This window comes from Aspergillus ochraceoroseus (assembly GCF_002846915.1).
Source record: "Aspergillus ochraceoroseus IBT 24754 chromosome Unknown P175scaffold_3, whole genome shotgun sequence".
Taxonomy (NCBI): domain Eukaryota; kingdom Fungi; phylum Ascomycota; class Eurotiomycetes; order Eurotiales; family Aspergillaceae; genus Aspergillus; species Aspergillus ochraceoroseus.
The window spans coordinates 653,482-677,232 of record NW_024468478.1 but is presented as its reverse complement, the minus strand read 5'-3'; the positions used below and the strand labels follow the sequence as shown (position 1 = coordinate 677,232).

At 48.4% G+C, this 23,751-nt stretch overlaps 9 protein-coding genes across 9 annotated transcripts; 5 read left to right on the top strand and 4 right to left on the bottom strand.

Annotated features, from left to right (window-relative positions):
* Nucleotides 1–621: 621 nt before the first annotated feature.
* Nucleotides 622–2,986, bottom strand: nop58 (RNA-processing protein NOP58). Its single transcript, XM_040894617.1, has 3 exons — nucleotides 2,736–2,986; nucleotides 2,439–2,599; nucleotides 622–2,375 (listed from the first exon to the last, which is right to left on the bottom strand). The coding sequence occupies exons 1-3, from the start codon at nucleotides 2,858–2,860 to the stop codon at nucleotides 907–909; spliced, it is 1,755 nt and encodes a 584-aa protein (XP_040752878.1). The 5' UTR covers nucleotides 2,861–2,986; the 3' UTR covers nucleotides 622–906.
* Nucleotides 2,987–3,156: 170 nt separating this feature from the next.
* On the top strand, nucleotides 3,157–4,725 carry P175DRAFT_0476658 (H(+)-transporting V0 sector ATPase subunit d). Its single transcript, XM_040895286.1, has 4 exons — nucleotides 3,157–3,222; nucleotides 3,287–3,375; nucleotides 3,445–4,331; nucleotides 4,388–4,725. The coding sequence occupies exons 1-4, from the start codon at nucleotides 3,191–3,193 to the stop codon at nucleotides 4,469–4,471; spliced, it is 1,092 nt and encodes a 363-aa protein (XP_040752877.1). The 5' UTR covers nucleotides 3,157–3,190; the 3' UTR covers nucleotides 4,472–4,725.
* A 1,222-nt stretch (nucleotides 4,726–5,947) lies between these two features.
* Nucleotides 5,948–7,363, bottom strand: P175DRAFT_0434219 (ribose phosphate diphosphokinase subunit PRS5; the record flags this gene model as incomplete). Its single annotated transcript, XM_040893646.1, has 3 exons — nucleotides 5,948–6,004; nucleotides 6,064–6,387; nucleotides 6,437–7,363. 3 exons carry the CDS (start codon nucleotides 7,361–7,363, stop codon nucleotides 5,948–5,950), a joined length of 1,308 nt encoding a protein of 435 aa, XP_040752876.1.
* Nucleotides 7,364–9,450: 2,087 nt separating this feature from the next.
* On the top strand, nucleotides 9,451–10,198 carry P175DRAFT_0436027 (PIG-H family GPI synthesis protein; the record flags this gene model as incomplete). Its single annotated transcript, XM_040893775.1, has 3 exons — nucleotides 9,451–9,784; nucleotides 9,851–10,053; nucleotides 10,121–10,198. The coding sequence occupies 3 exons, from the start codon at nucleotides 9,451–9,453 to the stop codon at nucleotides 10,196–10,198; spliced, it is 615 nt and encodes a 204-aa protein (XP_040752875.1).
* A 98-nt stretch (nucleotides 10,199–10,296) lies between these two features.
* P175DRAFT_0435755 (pseudouridine synthase DEG1) lies at nucleotides 10,297–12,141 on the bottom strand (the record flags this gene model as incomplete). The annotated part of the gene is made up of 1 exon (XM_040893755.1): nucleotides 10,297–12,141. The coding sequence occupies one exon, from the start codon at nucleotides 12,139–12,141 to the stop codon at nucleotides 10,297–10,299; it is 1,845 nt and encodes a 614-aa protein (XP_040752874.1).
* A 1,834-nt stretch (nucleotides 12,142–13,975) lies between these two features.
* P175DRAFT_0476647 (putative Rho-like small GTPase) lies at nucleotides 13,976–14,950 on the top strand (the record flags this gene model as incomplete). Its single annotated transcript, XM_040895285.1, has 4 exons — nucleotides 13,976–14,193; nucleotides 14,309–14,540; nucleotides 14,612–14,731; nucleotides 14,789–14,950. Exons 1-4 carry the CDS (start codon nucleotides 14,102–14,104, stop codon nucleotides 14,948–14,950), a joined length of 606 nt encoding a protein of 201 aa, XP_040752873.1. The 5' UTR covers nucleotides 13,976–14,101.
* A 347-nt stretch (nucleotides 14,951–15,297) lies between these two features.
* Nucleotides 15,298–16,683, bottom strand: rps0 (40S ribosomal protein uS2). Its single transcript, XM_040896944.1, has 2 exons — nucleotides 16,411–16,683; nucleotides 15,298–16,336 (listed from the first exon to the last, which is right to left on the bottom strand). The coding sequence occupies exons 1-2, from the start codon at nucleotides 16,578–16,580 to the stop codon at nucleotides 15,628–15,630; spliced, it is 879 nt and encodes a 292-aa protein (XP_040752872.1). The 5' UTR covers nucleotides 16,581–16,683; the 3' UTR covers nucleotides 15,298–15,627.
* A 309-nt stretch (nucleotides 16,684–16,992) lies between these two features.
* On the top strand, nucleotides 16,993–17,954 carry P175DRAFT_0530985 (mitochondrial 37S ribosomal protein uS15m; the record flags this gene model as incomplete). Its single annotated transcript, XM_040899831.1, has 2 exons — nucleotides 16,993–17,038; nucleotides 17,101–17,954. The coding sequence occupies 2 exons, from the start codon at nucleotides 16,993–16,995 to the stop codon at nucleotides 17,952–17,954; spliced, it is 900 nt and encodes a 299-aa protein (XP_040752871.1).
* Nucleotides 17,955–18,530: 576 nt separating this feature from the next.
* On the top strand, nucleotides 18,531–23,716 carry P175DRAFT_0500366 (uncharacterized protein). Its single transcript, XM_040896943.1, has 4 exons — nucleotides 18,531–19,349; nucleotides 21,405–21,917; nucleotides 21,976–22,855; nucleotides 22,916–23,716. The coding sequence occupies exons 1-4, from the start codon at nucleotides 18,893–18,895 to the stop codon at nucleotides 23,367–23,369; spliced, it is 2,304 nt and encodes a 767-aa protein (XP_040752870.1). The 5' UTR covers nucleotides 18,531–18,892; the 3' UTR covers nucleotides 23,370–23,716.
* Nucleotides 23,717–23,751: the final 35 nt, after the last annotated feature.

The window sequence follows — 23,751 nt, the reverse complement described above, 5'->3', positions numbered from 1 at the left end:
TACATACTCAATACATACAAGCCTAAAACGCTTGTATAGCCCGCAGTAAGTATCTGATTTTTTTCATTTTTGGGGAAGGGGGGAGGTTACGATGTTACTCCTGCTCGTCGGTTTGGACAGTAAGGACAAACTTCCTGCGAATTCAGTGCATTTTTCTATGAGAGTGGTGGAGTTATCCTGCCTGCTTGAACTTCCATACCATATCTTAACGTGTAGTAGGTTCCACTGGGATTCCAATGCCGGGTGGTTATGGCGCCGTTCTTCTTGAAACTATCAACGAGAAGAATACAGAGATCGCCTGGCTAGCAAACGCTGGAGGTATTAATGACTCGGGGGTTCGCACAATCCGAGTTATATTTGAATGTTCCTCCGATGGATATCGCCTCCTGCAAAAAAAAAAAAAAAGGGAATCTTCATCCAGAAGTGCCACTGTGCAAGGATAACGATTCAGGCCACGACCTCAAGCTTTTTGTATACCAGGCTGTGAGGGTTAGCTTGGAGAGCGGCCACTTGTGTAAAAGAGATACATACGGGCTTATACGCAATGGGTTGGGAACTGAAGGGCCCGTCTGGTGAGCACGAAGAGGGCGATGTAGATGCTGGGGTTAGGGCATATTATTTCGCGTGTATATCCGCGAGCAGTCTTATTGGAGATGAGGCAGAATTATATCAAGTTGGTAGATTTGATACTTATCAACATCTTATTATTGCCGAAAATCCCAACAAGCACCTCTGCGCCGTGGATGGACCAATAATCCCATCCTTGAAATGCCACCCAAAGTCAAACGGTTCGAAATAGCAAACGACAAAAGTAAAAAGATCAACCCACATGGTGTGATATCATACAGAAATGAAAAGAAATCCGTCAAGTTTTCAAAACTTTTTATATGCCATACCGCAACGACCTTACTCGTCGCTCTTCTTCTTCTTCTTCTTCTTCTTTTCATCCCCGTTCACAGCCTCGCCGTCATCCGATCGCTTGCGCTTCTTCTCCTCGCCCTTGGCATCCTTCTTGGCATCCTTCTTGGCCTTCTTGATGTCCTTCTTGCTGATCGAGCTGGGGTTGCCAGAGGCGTCAAACTGGATCTCACCTCGCTCAAGCTTACGTTTGTATCTCTTCAGGCTCAGACCAGCCTTCTCAGCCATCTTCTCAAGCTCTGAATCCTTGCTCTTCTTGGACTTCTTGCTGGACTCCTCTTCAGAATCGTCAGAGTCGACTTCGTTGGCATCGGCACCCTCATCATCAGAATCGGCATCGGCCATTTCCTCGTCGGAGACCTCCTGCACAAGCTTCTTCTGGGCAGGGGTAGCCTCGTCCTCGTCAATGGCATCGGCATCAGGGTTGTATTTGCGGACTTCGTTGATGTTGAACTTCTTGGGCTGGGCAGCGCCGTTGGGGCCGATAGCCACACCACGGGGCTTAAGAGCCTTGCCCTCCAAGGCGGCCAACTTCCTCTCAAGGTTGAAGCGAGCTTCGGTACCCAGAGCAGCCTTCTCCTCCTCCGTAACATCATCATCCCATTCGGCAAGAGCATCAACACGGAGACCAAGAGAAGCCTTGGCAGCAAGAACTCTGGCCATCTTACCCTTGTTCTTGCCAGTAGCCTGACCAATGAGAGAGGCATGATAGATCAGACCGTACTTAGGTGTGTCATGCTTGGTCTTCAGAGCACGGAACAGAGCCTTCTCAGCACCAAGGATCTGAATAGTACTGGCGGGGCTCTTGGACAGATTGGTCAAGCTACCGGCGTGAGCAATGAGGCGGGCGCCAACCAGATCACCAACCAGAGCAGTCAGGTTGGGGGCAATGGCGTTCATACGGGCAGTAAGATAGCCAGCCAGTTGTGAACGGTAGTCAGCGAAGCCGATCACCTGCTCGGCGAGAGCCTGGATGTTCTCCAAGTCCTCCTCGCTAATCTCAGTACCCATAGACCTGTCTGCAGCAGACTTCACGGCAGTCTCGATCTCCTCGGGGAGAATCTCAGCGAGATCGGCAGTTTCCCAGTTGGTTCGCATGCCCATCTTCAAAACAAGTCTCGAGTAGGCGATGTTATCGTTGAGAATCTTAGCCAGTTCAGGAAAGTGCCAACCATACCACTCCTTCACACGCATGGCGTAGTTGTTCAGTTCCTTATCCAGGTCATCAAGCAGGCCAATCGCCTGCACAATCATAGTATCGATCTTATCCGGAGAGAACTTAAGCTTGTGTCTGGCAAGAGAGTGGGAGAGACCAAGCGACATAGTGGACATGTCCTGAGGCAAGAGGCCGGGAATCAATGTGGGCAGATGTTCGCGGATGGCGCGGTAGATCTCGGTTGTAGAGGAGTCCGCAACCAATTGAATAGAGAGGCCAGGCAGCTTGCCAATGGAGTTACCTGCGAAATAAATGTTAATTACACGCTTTTTTCACGATATTTTCCTGAACTGGAACCACCTACCCAGCTTGGGGTCAGCAACAGCCAGAGAAACCTTCTTCTCATCCTTAATCTCGTCAAGCAGACTGGCGAGTCTGGGAGTAACCTTTCCTTCAACGAGAGAAGCGACTTCCTCTAAAGCTGCGGCGGCGCTATCAAATTTCTGGAAGCTCTTCAACTTAACCCTGTATGATGCGTTAGATCAGGTTTTGCGACGTGGGGAAAAAATTTTTTCCCGTTCTCAGCAACAAGACAGGGTAAAAATTGAGGCACAGAAAGCGTATATCGGAGTGAAAAATATTTTCACAATAGGGAGCTTACAGATTAGAAACGCCCTCTGCAGTCGCAGCCTCAGTAGCGAGATCATCTCGCTTCAGAAGCTTCTTGTCCTTAGCTTTAAGCAGGGCATAACCCGCGCTGGTTTCGGTCAGGATGAAGAGCGTCATGGTGTGCGGCCTCGTCTCGTAGCTGCTGGAGATCGAGAAAGGATAACAGCCAGAGGTGGGATCGGGGGGAGGAGGGCAGAAATGTGGGCGACCGTGGACTCAACCACCAAGAGCGTGCTGCTGAAGGGAATTTTTTTTGACCTCCAAAAACTAAAAAAGTGCAGAAAAAGTGCAGCCGGTGGCTAGTGGCCTAAGGTTGTGGCGGTGTGTGTGCGTGCGGCGGTGCAGCTGCTTATGTAACACGAGAGGCGACCAAAAGAACAACAGCAACCTGCCTGGAAGCTCGATGCGGAGAACGGTTTTGGGCACTTGCGATTCCACCATTCCACCATGGAGGGACTGTTTTTCAACGTCAACAGCGGGTAAGTTGAGAGATGAATATGGAGGTTGTGGGATCTGTGAGGCAGCTGGCTGACTGTATTGCAGCTATATCGAGGGGATTGTTCGAGGATATCGGAACAGCCTCCTCACCGGGCAGCATTACTCAAACCTGACACAATGCGAAACTATCGATGGTCTGTTGCTCTAAAACCTAGCCCCTACTAGCTTTTTTGCTTGTTCTAATTGGTACCTCTGGATTGCAGATGTCAAATTACAGCTGGGACCTGCATATGGCGACTTCCTTGGGGCCCTCCCCCCAAACCCCTCCACCTCTGCCCTCGCTGGCAAAATGACCGATAAACTGGTCGCCGAATTTCGCTACCTCCTCGCGCAGGCCACGGGGTCCACGGCTAGATTTCTGGAATACCTTACCTACGGGTATATGATCGATAATATCGCTCTCCTGATCACCGGTACCTTGCACGAGCGTGATACGCGAGAGCTTCTTGAGCGATGCCACCCTCTCGGATGGTTCGAGACCTTGCCCGTTCTATGTGTTGCGACCAATATCGAAGAGCTATATAATTCCGTATTGATCGAGACACCGTTGGCTGGTTACTTCAAGAGCAGTCTCAGCCACCAAGATCTGGATGAGCTGAACATCGAGATCGTTCGCAACACACTCTACAAGAATTACCTCGAGGATTTCCATACCTTTGTCACCACACACTCGGACTTCAAGGGCACACCAACGGCAGAAGTGATGTCGGAGATTCTGCAATTCGAGGCTGATAGACGTGCTATTAATATCACTCTGAACTCCTTCGGTACGGAGCTCTCTAAGCTCGAACGCAGAAAGCTCTACCCGGAATTCGGCAAACTTTACCCCGAGGGATCCCTAATGCTCTCACGGGCAGATGATATTGAATCTGTTGCCCTTGCTGTGAGCGTCTCCGCCGACTATAAAGCTTTTTTCGACACTGTCGGTCTCACACAAGGCGGCACCGGCCTCGCTGGCATGGGCGGTAGCTCTGATGGAAAGAGCCTGGAGGACTTGTTCTACCAGAAGGAAATGGAAATGTCCAAGATCGTTTTTACCAGGCAATTCACCCCCGCTGTTGTGTATGCTTGGATGCGACTAAAGGAACAGGTGAGACAGGATTCCACCGTTTTTAACCCCACGAACGTTGAACTAACTTTATGCAGGAAATTAGAAACGTTACTTGGATCTCGGAGTGTATTGCTCAGAACCAGAAAGAGAGGATTGGGAATTTCATCTCTGTCTTTTAATTGCAATCCTCCTCCCTACCGCTCCTTCTCCTCGCTCTCGGTCTAGCTTAGGACCATGCATGTATTTTGACGCTTTTCCTCCAGCGGTCGCCGATTTTCTGTCTTCCTTTTTTCGTTTTTTTTTTTCTTGACTAGTACCAACCAAGTACCCATCCTGTCGAGCGCATCGAATCATCCAGCTTATTTTGCTTTGTGATTAGATCGCTTCTCTTTACTCTTGTTCAGGGCGTTTGGGGTTTTCATTTTGCTTCGTGTGACATAGTACCTACCTCCAGAGCAACATAGCTGTTGTTATAGTATAGATGATGAAGAATTCACTCAACCACGTTTTTGCCATATCCAAGAAAAACCAGTATATATACCTCTTAAGTATGTAAGGTTTCAAATACAATTCTGCGGTTAGTTAACTGATGGGCCTAAGTAAACTTAATGTCAACAACAGAACTTTTCTCTATTAATCAGAAGCAGCTTTTTACTTCATACTGTCAACTATCTACCATATGACATCGAGAGTAAATAAGAGATATACCCATGAATCATAGACGACCAACTTGCACGAGCGACTCGGAGTACCTTGGAATAAAGTGAGGTCAGACGTGGGTCTGAACCGGCGGGATGCCTGTCCTGCATTGTACAGCACAGAACAGAACAGACCCCAAAACGTGAGAAGTTTGAGGGGCTTAAAAGGGAAAAAAATTGAGTGTCAAGGTTCATTAGGTTTTTTTTTTATATATGCATGGTTTTTCCTTCTAGGATCTAGGGTTCGTTCAGCCACATTTCACCTAAACAGGCTGACGACGTTAGCTAGGTGAGCAATGTATTCGTAATGCTGGGTTTCTTGTATATTGAAGGCAAGAATTCCCAGGGAAATATTCCATTATCAACAAACAGTGTTCTTTTTATATGGAAAAAAAGGCAGAATCATCTGAGATTTTTAGCCTCAGATGGAAGCGCCTCGGTCGGGTGAGGCTCAAGTTAGTAAGTATAAGGAGAAGGATGCGCAGGTTGCCTTTACGTATCCGTAAAGGAGGGTAAGATATGTACCGAAGAAGATAAAATGGCTCTTGTTTCTGTCTAGAGCAGCGTCACTGGGAGGTTCAAAAAGTCTGTGGCCTGGCTCTGGACAAGCCATCATGCTGGATCCCACACGAGAACTTGTGGGCAGGCTAGAGAATATATCACATCACATCAACTGTAAAAAAGAAGATCCAGGGAGAGCAGCTTTCCACAGAGAATGGCCTCTATCAAACCTAAATATGTTTAATGAAAAATATGCAATGGTGTAGATTGTATCATTCACAAAACAATTCATGAAGTATTGTAATTGTCTTGAGTATATTGCGTCATAGAATGAAGAAAAAGAAATCCATGATATATGGCTTAAACTCAGTGCTACTTTTAGAAGAAGGAAAAAATCATCTCAGATGTCCGATACGGAAGTGCCAAATAAAGAGAAAGAAAAAGCAATTAACCCAGCTAGTCATACTGGAATAAAGCACTGATACTTTCTCCGTGGTGGACACGACGGATGGCCTATGGAGTGTCAGGAAAAAGTTGCTGATAGAAAGCAGCCTGACCGGGTGAGCTCTTACCTCTGCAAAAACGTGGCCGACTTCCAAGACCTCTAGTTTGGGGCAGCGTCGCAGGTGGTCTGCCTGATCAACGCTGTTGGTCACGACAACCTTGTCGAGAGCGCTAGCGTTGATGCGATCAATAGCGTCACCGCTTAGGATCCCGTGTGTTACGAGTGCATAGACTTTCGAAGCTCCTTCCTTCTTCAAAAGCTTGGCTGCTCGAGTGATAGTATTCGACGTATCTGCGAGGTCATCAACTAGAATGGTTATGCGATCTTTCACATCACCAACTAGCATCATGGTAGCGTTTTGGCGGTCTGTAATTTTTGTAGGGCGTCGTTCCTAAAAAGTATTAGAAAAGATTCATGAAACACAGACAGAATATACATACCTTGTGGATTAAAGCAAACTCCATACCCATAGAGTCTGCAATCGCGGTCGCTCGTTTGGCACCACCAGCATCTGGGCTAACGACGACGGCTTGCTTATAGTTGGGGATGTTTCGCATGATGTAGTTCTTCAGAAGAGGACGCCCGTAGAGGTTGTCGACAGGGATATCAAAGAATCCCTGGTACTGGGGGTCATGGAGATCCATCGTGATGATGTGGTCCGCACCAGCACAAGTGAGTAGATCTGCCACAAGGGTGCCCGCCTGAGCCACCCATTGCTTGTATCCGGGCTGAGGCTGGAAGTTGGTGATTTTGTTTTGACTGTCATCACTAACATTTCCGTTAAGAAGTGTAGACCTGCTGCTCTCCGATTTGAATGAGTCGAGGGTGTCACTGCGGGTGATTCCGTTAGGCTGGCGTTTCTTGACCGGGCTGCCGTTAGACTCTTCTATTTGCGCCCTTGCGAGACTCTTTTGTAGATTATCAACGCCATTCAACAGGCTGCCGCTCTCAGGCTTTCCTGGATGAGGTGTTGGGGGGGTACTTTCAAAAGTATAACCGTTTGCGGGTCCTGTCTTTCCATCGACTGACGATTTGACTAGAGGAGCTCCAGTCTTGTTGTAAGGAATGTCACTCTGGCGGGAGTATGGAAAGAGGGGAAGAACAGCGGTGACTCTTCTTGCGGAGGCAGTTTTGCAGGCCGAAATGGTGATAAGCAGCTCCAAAAGGTGATCGTTCACTTTTCCGCCGCCGGATTGAAGAATGTAGACGTCTTTCCCACGGACGGATTCTTTGATCTCGACCCTGGTCTCGCCGACAGAAAACTTTGACAGTAGCACGTCGGCTTGAGGAATCCCAAGAATGCCACAAATCGTCTGAGTCAACTGGGGGTGGGAAGTGCCCCCAATGACGACGATATTTCGAACCATAGCTGCCAGAATGTCGGTTAAAGGCACTGAAGAACCTGGATGCTGGGTAATGCGAGGAGGGCGCTGGAGGGAGCAACCGATTCGGAAGCGGAGAAAATCCAAGAAAATCCGACAAGGCGGCTGTGATCTGGAGGGGCGGTAGGATCGGGAGGGTTAGCTCGGTAGATACGAGGTGAGCGAAAATGGTAACAAATAGCCTTGCAGCGAGCAGAGACAGGGCACTATCTCATGGCGGGGGGTCAAAAACACGCTTCAAGGGCTAAAATGAAAGGGATATAGGAGAAAAGTATTAGACTAGAATGTCGTGTGAGCCCGCGATCGAAGGAAAAAAAAAAAAGCGTCCCCAGTGGAACCTGCAGATTCGGGTTTCTGCCGTTTTAGCCTCAGGCTCCGTCCTTCCTAATTCTGGCAAGCGTTGGCACAGAGGCGGTGGAAAAGTCCAACGGCCCCGCAGAACAGGCAAAATTCACAAGAATTGGGTGCCGGAACCGGCTTGTGGTTAGTCAGAGGAGGATGGAGAGAAAATCAAAATCAAAATAAAATAGAAAAGAAAGAGCACAAAACAAAATAAAACAAAACAAACAGCATTCAGCATATAGTTAGCCATCATCTCTCTCAGACAGAACAGAAAAATCATGGTTCTCTCTGTTACGAAAGGGCTAGGTAGCTGCTGCATTACAAGAAAGAGCATAGTCTCAATTTGCCGATAAGTACTTGGAATTCAGTCAAAGAAACAGGCAGTCCATGCAGAAGATAAGAAATATATCAGAAATTGATCCGACGGCATTGTTCATTGCTCCAGGTCCAGGTACAGGTCTCCAATGTTGCAAGGCAAGGAAATAGCAGTCCAGACAGAAAGGAGGCACCAATGTGATAAGAAAAAGCAAGTCCGCCATACAACGGTGTTATACTAATTTCAGTTATAATCCCCTGCTAATATTATGGTCAGTAATGCGACATTTTGCGGGGGTAACCCCAAGAGCACCGCGGCGAATAGCACGCAAGCTCTAGGTAGATATCTGGGTTGAGGAGGTGGCTCACAGAGTCACAAATCAACTGCTATAACCCTTCCATTATACACGATCTATCGAAGAAAATCCCTCAGTCGGCGTTTCTGGCAATGCTCATTCATGGGTCGCGTGTGGTTGTCTTTGCTGGATGACCCTGTAAATAGTCAGTGTGAACCGTTGGGAGTAGTGGGGTTATTATAAGTAAAAACGTGTAGGTATTGAATTCAAAGTGAAGGAGTAAATACCTCTGGATTCGTTACCCTTCTAATACTTATGTTCCAAAGCAATAGGTATGGGTTTGGGGTTGAGGGGTTGCTTGGGGGCTTTCTATCCCTCGTCTTGTTCTCTATGCCAATCTGCTCTTCGTTCCGCCGCTCTCGGCCTTCTAGGAGCTCATTCCTAGCAATCCATAAGCAGGCTTGTACAAGTCCCATATATATATATGGGCCTCTATTTCATCATGGCGACCACCTGGGTTCGCTCGTGCCGTGGACGGCCGGCTCCATCTGAGTTGTCTGCTTAATGTCTATCATGGCTATTGCACAATATCGTCCCTCTATCAGAACACAAGCTCTCCCAAGAAGACCATCTGAGAAATCGTTGCGTGGGCAGATCAGGCAACAAGAGAGAGTGAGAGAGAGTTGGGCAATCAACATCAGTCAGACCAGCGGCTTCGAAGCCAGATGCTGCTGACGTGAAGCACCCGAGGATCCGCACCGGAGGGGATTAACTATGTTCTGGTGTCACGTGACCACAGGTGATCCCCCTATCCAGGGATAAGAGTAGCTAGTATGTTAAGATAATAATCTAATTAATAACTTACTGTAAGTGTCTCGCTGGCGAGGTGCTTGGGTTTTAATTTAATATTTAATTTAATTAATAATAATAATAAAGGGTGATGGTCAAAAAAGGCCCAGGCAGTTGACAACTCCGATGCGCAGATTTAGCCCCAGAGACTATGAGCTTCGGACGGTCGCTTTTCGCTTATTAAATCGAATGGATATTTCGTGAATGAATCCATGACTGCGAAGTTTTGTTATATATACAACAATTGGTCACCCTTGACTGCCCGTACAAATGCCGGTTCATCTCATATCGCGTCGTCCCTCCCCGACTACCGCATTATTCACAGTTTCCAATGCCTCTAGGCATGCAAGCACCCCAGCGAAACTGTTCTTCTACTTTCAACTTGTTTTGCGAGGAGTAATATTCACCGGGGTACTATTCTTCCATGCTGCACGATTCCGTCATACACTCTTTGGGGAAGATGGATCTGTCCTGCGCTGGACTGAAATATGGTCGAGCCCGTTGGGATCTTCTGTCTGTCGTATCGCTGATACTTATAACTTTGTGGCCACTGCTCTCGTGAGTGTGCTCGTGATATACAGCGTATTCAGGAAGGGCTACACAGGTTCGTCACGTCTCTTTCCACGGAGTTTCCCTAATCCAATACTTACTTGCGATTGGTTTCCAATAGAGGAATCACTCTTAGTTATCCGAGGTTTAGGAATCCAAACGTCTACATCTTCCCCCACTTATCTTTCCAAAGCTGCGACAAGATTCATACCTACGACTGAAATTCAAGACATTGTCATACATGAGGCTTTTAAGGGGTTCGAGGTGCGATTCTACTTGGCTGTGATTGTTGTGGGAGAACCGGAGGCTGTTGTGGTATTTCCGGTAAGGGTGCCTATATTCTGGAATGTTACATCTGCAGCGAATTTTTTGCTTATCATTTATGGATCAGAAACTTCTACCCAACAGGGCAAAGTTGGAGGAGGTTTGGAGGGGCTCGCGACATTGCTTGTACGATTCAAAGCCATAATGCGGTCAAATGCTTCGAATGATATCGGGGAGGTTTCTGAGATAGGAGAAATCTCAATATATTCATATATTCTATGGTAGGCATCTACAGGCTCCTATCTATATATCCCCATTACTGGCTTGTGATTCCTTCTCCTTCCTCCGCTGTTTTGCCGCTAGCCATCTTGCATTGAGAACCTCCACGCTCTCAATTTTCCGCTTCTGCATGACGGGAACGTATTTCCCACCAACCTTGGCTTCGTTAGATCCGACGAATATCTTCTGGCCCCTCTTTTTCCTCTCCGCCTCGATGCTTTTGACATCGCCTCCCTTGGCGACATTCTGATCACCCTGCTGAATGACTAGATCAAGCAGTGCGCCCGCCAAAATTTCGTCCATCTTCCGTTGCCTCCAGACGGCCCAGAGATCCTCAACTACACCTCCAATCCCAAATTTTCCGCCTCCCTTGCCAAATTGGGTCTTGATCTGTCTGGAATCACCGGCATAAATCCACTCAAGTGCATCCTCACGGCTGATACCGTTTAGATCGGGGAAGATACAGTCCCAGAGAACTAGCGGGGCATCGGATGCCATCTCATACATTGGTTTGCGAGGGTTTTGGAAGACATCTAGCAAGTCGCGTACAATCGACGGTGTTTCCAGTCCTTGTCCCACCAAAAACAACATTCCAACCATGTGTCTCACTTGATGCCACAGAAAAGCGGAGCCTTGTAAAGTGAAGACATACACCTGGGAACCATTGGGAGACACGTTTTGCGAATCGTCCGAGGCCACATCCGCAATAGGGTGCCCCGAGGCTTGGAATTCTGGCTGATTCACATAGCCTAGTGGGTTGCTCTTCGGGTCGAGCAGTTCAATGTCGGCCCGATAGATAATTCGTTCGAAGTTTTCAATTTGTTTACTGGTATCCACCTTGCAGAAGTTTCGGAAGTCATGCACACCCTCGAAGTACTTCGCGGCCTCACGCATCGCCTCGATATCCAGCCATCCCTCTCGGTACTTTGGGGTAATAGAGTCTTTCCCATTATTTGCACGCTGAGCAAAGCCAAGGGGACCTGGGGTAGGCGAAAACGCAGGTTGTGTAAAGAAATACTTATACTGACGCTCTCTGCAAGAGAAACGAGCATCGAATCCTTCTGGAGGATGAGGGCACCATGCCACCACCCGAATATCCTCTGGGAGTGCTCTGTTCAGCATGCTTATGTATGGTAGCTCATCTGCAATGTCATCCCACGTTTCATCGGCCGTCCGATCCTCCGAGTGAGCTCCGTCTGCATCCCCCATTGTAGTGTCTGGGTCCTGAACTGTCTTGCCCTTTGGCCGAGCACTTCGTACCCGAATGCCAATAACTTGTCCAAAAGCACTGACACCCCGATCCGTCCGTCCAGCTTTAGAATAATCGCACCCTTCCCAACTAATCAAGTAAGGCTTCATTTCTCTCGGACCTTCAGTCTCCTTATAATCATGGTCCAGCATGTCGGTTGGAAAAATCAGCCGCAACTTCCGTAGAGCTTTCCATATTTCCTCTTCAATCGTCGGCAGAGGGGTAATGTTCCCATTCGCATGTTCAAGACCATTATACCGCTGTCCCAGATATGCGAACTTGAGCGCTATGAAACGGGTGGTGTATTTGGAGGGATCCATCTTCTTCGGCGCCTTCGGTGGTCGGCTCGCGGTTGTATGTGTTATATCATTAGGATCCCCTTTCTTCCCAGTTATCTTGTTGCTGGAGGCACTACTAGATACTTCGGGCTGGAGTTGGTTCGAGGTAGTCGATTCATTTTCAGTTTTGGAGGAAGAGGAAGACGAGGTAGTGTATTCCACCGTCCGAGAGTGCAGCTGTCGCTCTAGCTCCGTGATCCTCTCAATTAGACTGTTCGTTGTCCAGGTCGAGTAGTCGGGTTGCGGTTGACCGGCGGGAACGGTGGTGGTGGACTCGGACATGGTTTTGGTTGCGAGAGATTCAAGTCTGGCGTGTTGGTGGCAGAGGCGCTGGAAGTGTCTTTTGCTGAAAGAAATAGGTTTTGTAGCTTGATTCAAGACGGAATATGATCTCCTCTGGAGTCTCCACATCCCCTTGAAGACAGCGGGGGTTATTCAAGGTTATTCGATTCACACGATCTAAAAAAGTTGTTGGGAGAAATTTTTGGGTTTTGCGCTGGTGGTTTTGCCCTGTAACGCCCTGTATTGTAATATTACGGATAAGCTGATAACATGGCTGGTGCTTTCCAATAAACAGCAACAACTTAACCAGGTCGAATCTTCACGACTTTATGGATAACTTTTGCTTCAATTTATAAGGGCCTATTTTCTAGGTCTATATATATATATATTTGGGCTGTCCTTTCGCACAGGGTATGATTATTTACGACCAGCATCCTAACTCTGAGCCATCTCCGTCAACTGATCAACAGCGCCGCTTAAAATATCATCACCAAAGAAAAAGGTTCTTTGCAGTGTTGCACGCATATGTACATGAGAAAACGACCCGGTTCGAAGCTATAGTTGCCTATCACTAGAACCCTGATTTACCATATCACTTTCATATGGACGATATGCAAGCTTCAATAACGTTTTCCTGCGTCCCTATTCAAACACCATACAGCTTTGGTACATCTAGTGGCGAAACAATATGTCCAACCCCTTTCACGTTTATCAATTGAATTATACTAACTTAGACGTCGAAGCCATTGACCAAAATCAGGTAACTAGGTACTGCTCCCTTCCATTGGAATACATTGAACAGCCCCAAGCAAAAGCACTTTTGAACATCCAGTTTGAAAAACAGCTGGATGCCGGATTAGGGACTAAACTTCCCCCATGGTCTTTCAAAAATTCGGGCTTGGTATCACACAGATTTCTGTGAGAATCCGCCTTGACAGCAATACAAGTAACCTGCGCGTAGGCCCAAGCCTCGACGGAACCTCTCTGTGTCTTTTTTTTTTTGCCGATATCCCCCAAGTGGTATCCTCATTGATCAAGACTAGCGTACCCGTTGTTTGGTGGGCCTTGGGCAGACATACTCCTGGAGTCCTGCGTATCCAGATACTACGGAGTCCAACTTTGCTCATAAGCAAAGCTGTAGACGGAATCACCGAAGAGGCAGAGGAGTACGACAAATACGATCCGACTTTATCAATATCTTTGCCACCGAAGAAGATAAATCTGTCGGGGCCATGTCTGCTTCTGGCCGTGAAAAATCGTCAACTACCGTGGAACAGGGCTGGGGATAGAAACGTTCTGTATTAGCCTGTATTGCTAGCCCTGCAGATGTTTTCTGTGCGTTCTAGAGCTAGATACAGCGCTGATATATGAGAAACTGCATTGATCATGATGATTTTCAACGAGTTATGCTACGGGACTAGTCACGGGATATTGTCAAGCCTGCACTGGGTAAACTTTCAAACAGGGAGAATTATGATGATATGCGACTTTAGAATGCATTTGACAATAATTTAATTGTGTTGCCAGCATCTTACTATGGGAAAGTATCTTACATTGGCTCATATCCTTCTCAGGCATGAAGGTCTCTCTGTAGAGTCTTAGCGGGCGTGACAATAGTGATAAAGAGGAGGCGTGGTGTTTTTCATAGTCTCGAAGATAATTTTTAGTGGTAAGTCTTAAATATATCTTTATTGTAGTCAGAGGATTTCCTAGCCTTTGATTCAAAACACAGACAATAATGTGATGTTTTAATATTTTGGGTAAGTCACTATGTATCCCGCTTGTGAAAGTTAAAACGATATCTCACCGAAGATCCAGAATGTCAAGCAACAACCAAGAATGAATCTAGCAATGAATGACCAGATTTTGAGACACCTTTATCAATACTGGGTATAGAGGAGTTTATATATATATATTGAAGAATTGAATATTGTATCTTTTTAAAGAACATATTGTCGTCATGGCGGAATCTGTGGGCAGAGAGACGCTCGAGACACCGATCACGATCCTGTTATTAGGGGATGCAGGATGTGGGAAATCGACCTTCCTATCGTGAGTATATCTTTCTTAACATATACACTATTGAAAATAGAATCATTTACTTGGTGATCCATCACCAAAAAAAAATAACAACCTAAATAAGGAGGTGATTTTAACTGTCGACCAGAGGACTTAAGAATATCCGACCAAGAGGGCCGGGAACATCCAATACACAAGTCGAGATACTTCGGGATGGTGACCAGCCCTTTGTGTACGATATAAATTTCTCCAAGAAGTCATTTACGCTCGAGATTTATGATACTGCAAGTCCGAACCAGCATTGGTCTACTCTTCAGCCTGACGTGGTGCTTTTGGCCTTTGATATCTCGAATCGCGAGACGCTAGATGGTCTAAAGAGGGTAAGTTGAACTCCATTTGGCAGATCAAGTCAGTGACAACAGTACGGCTAAAGCTTTTACTTCTGATTTAGTGGCGAGCCGATGTGATTCGATACTTCCAGCGTGGTGCTGGTGAACGCATCCCGGTTATGATGGTGGGTTTGAAGCGAGACCTGAGAGCTCCGGGAGAAGGGCTTATTTATCCAGAAGAAGTAGGGATTCCTTAAGGTAGATTGTTTTGTTTCTCCCTCAGGCTAATCAACTCCTAGTCATACGGAATAGCGCAAGAGCTTCGGTGTGATCGCTATGCGGAATGCTCTGCTGTGACTGGGGAGCTTATGGCGGAGACATTTGAGGATTTAGCAAGGCTTGCATTTATGACGACTACAGAGGCTGGGGGGCAATCGAAGGGGGGTTGTGTGATTCTTTAATATATATATATATAATATATAGATCCCCTAGTTTGCCTTGCGAGTGCTATGATACCCATACCGTTAGTAAATATCTTTTAGTAAATGCTGCTACAGTTGTTTTGGTATTATTATCCTTATGCCGCGATTACAGAGGTTCGACAGTTACTACTGCTACTCAACTACAGAATTATACGCAAGAGAAATGGAATACAGACATGGTAGCGAGCATCACTTTTCAATTACGCGTAAAACATATAGGGAGAAACCAAGGTAACGATCAAGTCCACCTTGTAAAATTGACGGTACAGGGCTTTCCCCCAGAGGCTCACTGAAGAGAACAACTGGATATCTTTCCCTCATAAGTTCCGATCAGTCATTGACGACGCAATTCCCCCCCCAATGCACCATGGACAAGACGTAATAACGGGCTGAAGACATGAAAAGGATATTTCGCTGTAGCATACCATAAGAGAAGAGGGAAAATGATTTTCTTGAAGAAGTGGGGTCTCCGTTAATTCTTTTTTTCCCGTTTTTTCTTTTCCTTTTTTGAGTATTTGCGGGACAAGAGACTAGGATAGACATGTCAGGGGGGGGATATCTTGTTGGGTCTCTTCTCGTTGTACGAGAGGATTCCCATTTTAAAGCCATCCAATTATCCACTCTTAACAGCTCTCCACGTCACCGGATCCAGCTTTTTACCACTTGCCCTCAGTGGGCTGGGTCTCAGCCCAGCTCTCGCCAGCGGGGGCGGGAGCAGAGCTAGCGGCCCAGTCACCACCATCAGCCTCCCAGCTGGTGGTACCGGTGGCAGCAGCGAAAGCAGTGCTAGGAGCAGCAGCCTGGGCATCCCAGTTCTCACCTGTGTATCCAGACTCGACAGCGGCAGGCTCTTCGGTGGCAGCAGCCTTGGTCTCCTCAGCAATCTCCTTGTTCTCCTCGGCCTCGGGGTCGCGGTAGAAGTAGAGATCAACAACAACGTCCCAATCAACCTCACGGGAAGCGAGGGTGCCGCGGAGGCGGAGGACCTCACGGGCAAGGAGCCACCAGACGAGACCGATAGCGTGACGACCCTTGTTGTTGGTGGGGATGGCAACATCGACGAAGTCGGTGGGGGAGTCAGTGTCGCAGAGGGCAATGACGGGAATGTTGACGTAGGAAGCCTCCTTGATGGCCTGGGCGTCGGTGCGGGGGTCGGTGACGATGATGAGGCGGGGCTCCTTGAAAGAGCGGGTGATGTAGTTGGTGAAGTTACCAGGGGTGAAACGACCGGCAATGGCGGTGGCACCGGTGTGAGAGGCGAACTTTAGGACAGCACGCTGGCCGTAGGGACGAGCGGAGATGACACAGATGTCGGCCGGGTTGTCAATGGCGGCGATGATACGAGCGGCCAAGAGGATCTTCTCCCTGTGGTTTGCCTAGAATTAGACCTGCAAAATCCAACGCTCGAAAATACATATATCTCCTGCGATAAAACGTACCAGGTCTTGCCAATGTTAATAACGTTGACACCGTCGGGGCGAGTCTTCCACAGGTAGGGCTCCATGTGAACCTGGAGGTTCTTGGATCCCATGTGGCACTGAGCTGCGAGGAGCATCTCAATGTCCTGAGGAGTAGGGTTGAACATGGGGGGGAGCTGAGAGGGGGCCATGATGGGCGATTGATATTACAAAGGACGGCGAATTGAAGATATCAATCGTCTGGCGCTTGTCGGGATGGTGAGGTCGAGAGAGAAGACTGACGCGAAAGTGAACTTTTTCCTCGCGATAGAGATCTCACTGAATTTCGCTTGCCGGTTGTGAGCATTAGGGCTAGGGCTGGTCCCTGGTCTGTCATTGGCTGGTTTGCTGTTATAAACGGCTAACCCAATCTAGTCAATACTTAGTCATCTGTCACGCTCCCCAGGTTTCACGTGATGTAATGCTATCCCAATCTGGATTGGCTCCTTGGCGCTTGAGATTTTGAGATTTTGGCTCGGAGTTCAGCACCGGAAGATCAGAGACGAGAACATTGCAAGCCTGTTTTGCAGTTACTGGATATATCCAGCTACCAATTTATCCACAATGCCGCCCCGTATTCTTCTGCCGCCTTCATTAAAGGCCTTTACTGGTGTGTTACCATTTCCCTTTTGCCGTGCGATTGTGGTGTTAACCCAGTGCTTCACTACCTAGGCTCTTCGAACATCCAGAGTCCGCTCGCTAGATTGGCTTTAAACCCTGTCAAGACCTCTGCCAGAGCTGGATCTACGGAGACCAGAGAGCGACGCAGACATGACCCATTCTTGATGGCACAGTCACGCCAGCGAAAAGCCGCCAACCTTTCCCGCCAACAAGCTCTGGCTGAAGAACGTGAAGGATCCTTGGGAGACCCCGTGCAGAGCAAACCTACACAATTCGTCGAGGAAATTCAATCTACGCAGAGTGCAACCCAAGAATCCAAACTCAATTACTTTCTTCGTGCCGAAGAGCTCAACCGCGCTTTGGAATACTCAAAGAACCTAACCTCGCCTCTCGAAGACACCAACCGCGCAACAGCCGACCCTCAGCTTGAAAAAGAAGCCGCCGAAAGGCATCTCCAGGAACACAGAAACGCACAAGACGCAATTAACCGAATCGTGAACATCAACAACGGAAACACAGGAGACCAAATGCGTCTCCGTATTCAGAAGTGCATTGAGACGTTTGGACGACACAACACTGATAACGTGTTGCCTCCAAAGCCTGCTGCTGTGTCGCATGAGTCCGCGACAGTGCATCCGGAGAAGACTCCTCGTGTCGGGCCAGACACCGGATCTCCTGAAGTGCAAGTCGCAATCCTTACCGCAAAGATCCTGAACCTGTCCAGGCACCTGCAATCGGCCAATAAAGACAAGCACAACAAGCGCAACCTTCGAGTACTTCTCCACAAGCGACAGAAGTTACTCCAGTACGTACGACAGAAGGAGAGGGGAGGCCCTAGGTGGAAGTATCTCGTTGAAACTCTTGGACTGTCGGATGCTGCGTGGAAGGGCGAGATTAGCATGTAATGGGCTGCTGGCGTTTGTATTCTAGCTTTTTATCCTCTATCTTCTTTGCTTCCCAACTAAGTGTTGGCGTGTAACTATATGATCTTCAACCTGCATCTCTGTGTACAGTACATTCTGTGGCCCATCGAATATCTGCCTTAGATCAACCGTGTTTTGAACAAACACACTTTTTACATATATGCCTTCTTTATTTCCCAGTTATATCACCCTAGCAGCATGACACAAAAAAAACCTCACATACGACACCTTCATCCTCAATATATGATTCTATGTAGTTCTACCACGCTCCTCCATCTGACTGCAAGCTGCCATAGTGCCACCGCGTTGCACACACAGTCTGGCAGAGTCATGTTAGTATGAACTGCCCTTGACATATCAAACTCCTGCACAGTGATACCAGAGCCAATAGTTGAGAGATGCTCATGATCCTTGATCATGATTGCCGCACTAAATACAGAGTAACTAGGCACAGTGACTGACATCTTATGACTTTCCGCCTGACCGCCTTGCATTCTGCCAGGATGTCACACCGATTTTAGAATTTCTTTAGTGAATGAGTGAATATCTAACAGTTTCCCTACTACTATCACACTTCTAATCACCTCACCCTCTTTCACCAAAGGTAAGTAAGTATTGAAAATACTGTGGTTTCTCTAAGCGACGTGACGCGTGACACCACAACAATAACACCAGTTTCGATTCCAGCCCTCTTTCCTTCGTCTCCCTCTTTTTTCTCTCTCCTCTCATCACCCTGTTTACTACCCTCACTGCATAACATTCTATTTCCAAGATCCGTATTTGAACCGTTCTCCAAAGGTTCAAAATATCTTTCTACATATCCGCATTGTTCAAGTCCTCAAGTAGCTGGACAACTCCGCTTCTCGTGGCGTTTTCTGTCGCGTCACTTTACCCACCTTCCACAAGCACAACCAGTCAAGATGCGCACCCGTTCTCAGCAAGCGTCGCCTGGTGGCTTCGTTTCTCTCGATACCGAACGTGCCCCTCGTCGCACAAGATCTACAAGGGCTGCTTCTCAGCAGAGCAGTTCTCAACCTGATACATCTGAACATGGATCTGAACAGACCGCTGAACCTGTAACACAGTCTGCGACAAGGCCCAAAAGCAAGCGCACAGTGAAAAAGGCGACCACAAAAAAGACCTCCCCAAGTACTACTACTTCACAGACCGAGAAGGCTCCCAAACGAGTAACGCGAAAGACTACACGCAAGACAGACAACCCAGTGTCTGATGATGAAGAACAAAAATCAATTAACGAGGAACATCCCGAGACTACGCAAGGAGAGGAGAAAGAAAACCCCGAAGCTAGCCCCGAGGAATCCGTCTCTGCACAACCCACAGCAGATAATGCCCTCCTGGAACCTAGAAGCTCTGAGCGTGAGTCTCAACATTTCCTTCCATCCCCCCAAACCCCCCAAGCCGTAGAGGAACCCCAACCCCTTGAAACCCCCAATGACCTTCAGGATTTTCTCGAACTCCTGAACAGCGTGGGGAATATCGACGATGAATTTGACCTCCCAAATCTGGGTGAAACCCCTTGCCCCGCTTGGTATGACCTTGAATTCGAGGAACTTACCGAAGTTGGATATGCCTTTTCGGAGAGATCCCACTCGCCCCCTGTCCTCCCTTGTGATAGGGGATTTGCGCCAGACTTGCAGCTGGACGATGATCTACTCGCGCAGATTGATGCATTCCTCGCAATTCACGACGCCCAGGAGTTGGAGGCTGCCCATGCTGAAGAAGGGCCAGCCGCCGTTGTTGAAGACAACAACACAGACGTTACTCCAACTCCTGTGGCTGCGAATGAATCTGTCGTCAGCCAAGTGGCCCTGAGCACCTCTGAGCAAGTGGATATGGCGGAATCAATTCACAACGCCCAGGAGTTGGAGGCTGCCCATACTGAAGAAGGCCCAGCCACTGTTGTTGAAGATAACAGCAACACAGACATTACTCCAACTCCTGTGGCTGTGAATGAATCTATCGTCAGCCAAGTGGCCCTAAGCACCTCTGAGCAAGTGGATATGGCGGAATCAATTCACGACGCCCAGGAGTTGGAGGCTGCCCATACTGAAGAAGGCCCAGCCACTGTTGTTGAAGATAACAGCAACACAGACATTACTCCAACTCCTGTGGCTGTGAATGAATCTATCGTCAGCCAAGTGGCCCTAAGCACCTCTGAGCAAGTGGATATGGCGGAATCAATTCACGACGCCCAGGAGTTGGAGGCTGCCCATACTGAAGAAGGCCCAGCCACTGTTGTTGAAGACAACAGCAACACAGACATTACTCCAACTCCTGTGGCTGTGAATGAATCTATCGTCAGCCAAGTGGCCCTAAGCACCTCTGAGCAAGTGGATATGGCGGAATCAATTCACGACGCCCAGGAGTTGGAGGCTGCCCATACTGAAGAAGGCCCAGCCACCGTTATTGAAGACAACAGTAACACAGACATTACTCCAACTCCTGTGGCTGTGAATAAATCTATCGTCAGCCAAGTGGCCCTGAGCACCTCTGAGCAAGTGGATATGGCGGAATCAACCTCGGCGGAGCCAAAGGAGGCAGAGCAGTCAAAAGACAATGAGACCACCGTTGGTGAAGAGCCCAACAAACAGGAGACGCTCCCACCTTTGGCTTCTGCTGTGGACTCCGGAGAAGAAGCAACTGTGGAGGACAAGCTAGTTGATGATCTGGCACAGTGTTTTGAAAGCTTGTCTCTGGTGGATGTTGTCCCCAGCTTATCCGAGGAAGCGGTTGTTTCTTCGAGAGAGTCCACCACCGTGCCAGCGTGGCTACCCGAAACAAAGCTGGTCGCTGAATGCAACCTAGTCAGCGCGAGTAACATAAGTTCCGAAATCGCTAGTTACAGACAACCGCCTTTTGTTTCGGGAGCCTCTGTTGATACCCCTCCAATGGCATCGATTTATTCCGATGTTCCTCCTAGCTTCCCGACGATGGAACTGTTTAGAACAGCAGAGCGGGTTCAACAGTGCCATTCCACGATCTTCTTAACACCAGTCCTGGATACTCCGTCGTCTATCTATGGAGACGGCCCGGAGCCTTGCCGTGTGATTTCGCACGAAGGACAGCAGATCGTGGGACGGCCGTTGGTATCGGCGGTGTTGGAGGAGGATCCTGAATTTATTTCACGTCCTACGCTCTACCCACCCAAGGTCAAACGCAAAGAGTGGCGTCGAATCTTTCCTACCCCCAAACCTAGGGCTTGGATACCAACTCCGCTCTCCCCAATCCCTGAGGAGAGGGGCTTTCACCTTCATCCCAGCTCAAGTGCCAGAGCAGGCCAAATCGTCACCCCTGATACCCCCCATGGCAATTCCCCAGTGATCCCCGCAGTGACCCCCGCAGTGACCCCCGCACCTACCCAGGATGCCCCTAACCGGACCCATAAGAGTAAGAAGCTAACAACAAAAAAAGTCAATAGAAAGCGGTCTCATACTCAGGCCACCTCTGAGACCCGCGCCGAACCCGAAACCCCCTACGCAAACAAGCGTAGAAACCTAGGACCCCCCGGAAGTACCCCGTATGCTCGACGTCTCACTCACCTTTCCCGCCGCATTTCCACGAATTCTGTCCCATATTCTGAGAGGCTTCTGCGGCGCAGGGCAGAAAGCCAAGGCCGGATCCATAGGACTGTCTTTCGGCTTCCCCAACTTGTGGCTCAGACTGAAGCCGACCGTCAGGCGTCTGCGACTCCTCCTTTTAGCCCTTCCCCAGAGCCTTTGCAGACGGACTTCGATTTTTCAGCCGAACAAACCCCGACCGACGATCAAAATGTTACAGAGCAGCCTGCTATCTCTCAAGAGCCATGCACACCAGAGCCCCCACGAAGAGGTTGGAATATCCGGGGAATTTTTAGCTCCGTGCCTCGCTCGTTTTCTCGGTTTTTACCTTCATTCAGCCGTACCCCTGAGAGGTCAGAAGTATCAGGTATGTTTGTGCCTCGGGGTTCTTTGTCCGTACCTTCCTTTGTGCTTATAAAATGTAGTCGTTCAACAACCAGCCTCGGAGCGCGTCCAGCGCATACAACTACCTGAAGCGGATTCGACTGCCGTTGTTCAAAGAGATTCTCAATCTCGCCGTCGTTCAAGTGAACAGCCCCCGGTGAAACGTGCACGTAACCTCTCCTACTCTCTCTTTCCAGCCCCTATCGATAGGTCTCTTTACCTTGGGGATCTTCCGACAAAACCCTCTAAATCCCTTTCCTCGCTACAAGCACCGAAAATTCAGCCGCTGGAGCAAGACGCTTCTCAGGAACCTGAGGCTGAAGATTACACTGCCCGTGGACGTGACGGCATCTCCCAAGAGCGCAACATGACAGCCGAGACGGCGAAAAAGAAGCGCAAGCGCTCGTCTTCGCCCGATGTTATCCCAAACCCGGCTGGATCTAGTTATGGAATGGATCTAGATTACTTCTGCTACAGCTCTGACAGTGACGAAGAGTCTGAACTTCCTGCTCCCCGAACTGAACCTAGAAAGGTTGATGCTCTCGCTAAGAGTGCTGCCCAAAATGCTATCCAGTCGGAGCGGCCAGCGTCGAAGAAGGTTCGTTTCGATGCAAGCCCCGAGGACACTCCGTCCAAACTCCGACTTGCTCGTGCCACCGATCCGTATCGTGGGAGACACTTCATTGGGATGGGTGGGCCTCAGACTTTCTCCGCACCTACTACTCCGACACCTGTATCTCGCCCCAGTGAGCCTTCTCGTCCACCAGGTTTCATTCCGAACAAGCAGGGAACTTTCCAGCTCGACTACGACGCCTTCTCCGACGATTCTGAGTCCAGCGGTGCCCCTTCACCCCCTGACGTTCATGCTCCTAGCGCTGTCCCCCAAACTCCTACTTCTACGCAGCCCAACACCGCCGAGAGGTATGTCACTTACCTGCCCTGGAAAACTAAGAAAAGTAATCTTATTAACCATTTATTTAGTACTCAACCTTCTGCTTCACACCTTACTCCACGTCCAACGCTACCTCCTTCCACTCCCGCGAAAGTTGACGAAGAAGCCCTTGCGCGAGCCCGTTCTCAGGCTGAGAAATATAAACCGAAGACACCCAGTGGGCTTCGTACTACCAGTCGTTATTCGAGCCCTCTCACCCTTACACCTGATATTAATATTACCCCTGCCCCCCCTGCGGAGGAGATGACAGAGAAATTCGGTGACGACCAGTTTGCACAGGACGCCCAGTGGTTGTATGAAAACTGCCCATCTGGTGATCTTCGCCAGCTCGTGTGGCCTGCGAAACAGAGTTTTGCAGAAAGCCTTAATGCTAGCCCAGCTGCACTTAAAATTCTTTCTGAAATCTGGGATGATGCTGATGTTGACAAGGCCTATGCTATCTTCAAGCGCGAACTCCGAGAATTTGAAAAGACCTTGGCATAGAGGGAGTACATGCTCATTTTTGTTGTTTTGTGTTAGTGTTATTCATGTTCATATGGACCGGTTAATCTTGGAGGTGTTGTTTATTTATTGGAAGGGGTCTGGTTGACATGATGGAATTTGTTATTTGTCTGTTTTTGTGTATGGGATTCGGCGTGTCCATATTATTTGCAGCATCTAATGATCTCGCCTCCATGATGAAATTGTTGGCTAAGAGTTGGGCATGCTTTTCATCTGGAGTCAGATTTTGCAGGAAAGTGTCTTTTTGTCTTTTTATTCATGCGTTTATTAAGCAAGGATTATTACATGGAAAGTTATCTCCAGGCGTTGAATATTAGCCTTTCATTTCATCCAGTTTCTTGTAAACAATGAACCTAACAAGGTA

Excerpts from the sequence above, each read along its gene's own strand:
- nop58 (XM_040894617.1), bottom strand. The coding sequence starts at position 2,860 with ATGACGCTCTTCATCCTGACCGAAACCAGCGCGGGTTATGCCCTGCTT. Across the intron at positions 2,600-2,735 it reads GCAGAGGGCGTTTCTAATCT|GGTTAAGTTGAAGAGCTTCC; the intron begins GTAAGCTCCCTA and ends CGCATCATACAG. Across the intron at positions 2,376-2,438 it reads TGTTGCTGACCCCAAGCTGG|GTAACTCCATTGGCAAGCTG; the intron begins GTAGGTGGTTCC and ends TTTATTTCGCAG.
- P175DRAFT_0476658 (XM_040895286.1), top strand. The coding sequence starts at position 3,191 with ATGGAGGGACTGTTTTTCAACGTCAACAGCGG. Across the intron at positions 3,376-3,444 it reads ACAATGCGAAACTATCGATG|ATGTCAAATTACAGCTGGGA; the intron begins GTCTGTTGCTCT and ends TCTGGATTGCAG. Across the intron at positions 4,332-4,387 it reads GGATGCGACTAAAGGAACAG|GAAATTAGAAACGTTACTTG; the intron begins GTGAGACAGGAT and ends AACTTTATGCAG.
- rps0 (XM_040896944.1), bottom strand. The coding sequence starts at position 16,580 with ATGGCCCCCTCTCAGCTCCCCCCCATGTTCAACCCTACTCCTCAGGAC. Across the intron at positions 16,337-16,410 it reads ATTAACATTGGCAAGACCTG|GGAGAAGATCCTCTTGGCCG; the intron begins GTACGTTTTATC and ends GGCAAACCACAG.
- P175DRAFT_0500366 (XM_040896943.1), top strand. The coding sequence starts at position 18,893 with ATGCGCACCCGTTCTCAGCAAGCGTCGCCTGGTGGCTTCGTTTCTCTC. Across the intron at positions 19,350-21,404 it reads GGAACCTAGAAGCTCTGAGC|TCAATAGAAAGCGGTCTCAT; the intron begins GTGAGTCTCAAC and ends CAACAAAAAAAG. Across the intron at positions 21,918-21,975 it reads TGAGAGGTCAGAAGTATCAG|TCGTTCAACAACCAGCCTCG; the intron begins GTATGTTTGTGC and ends TATAAAATGTAG.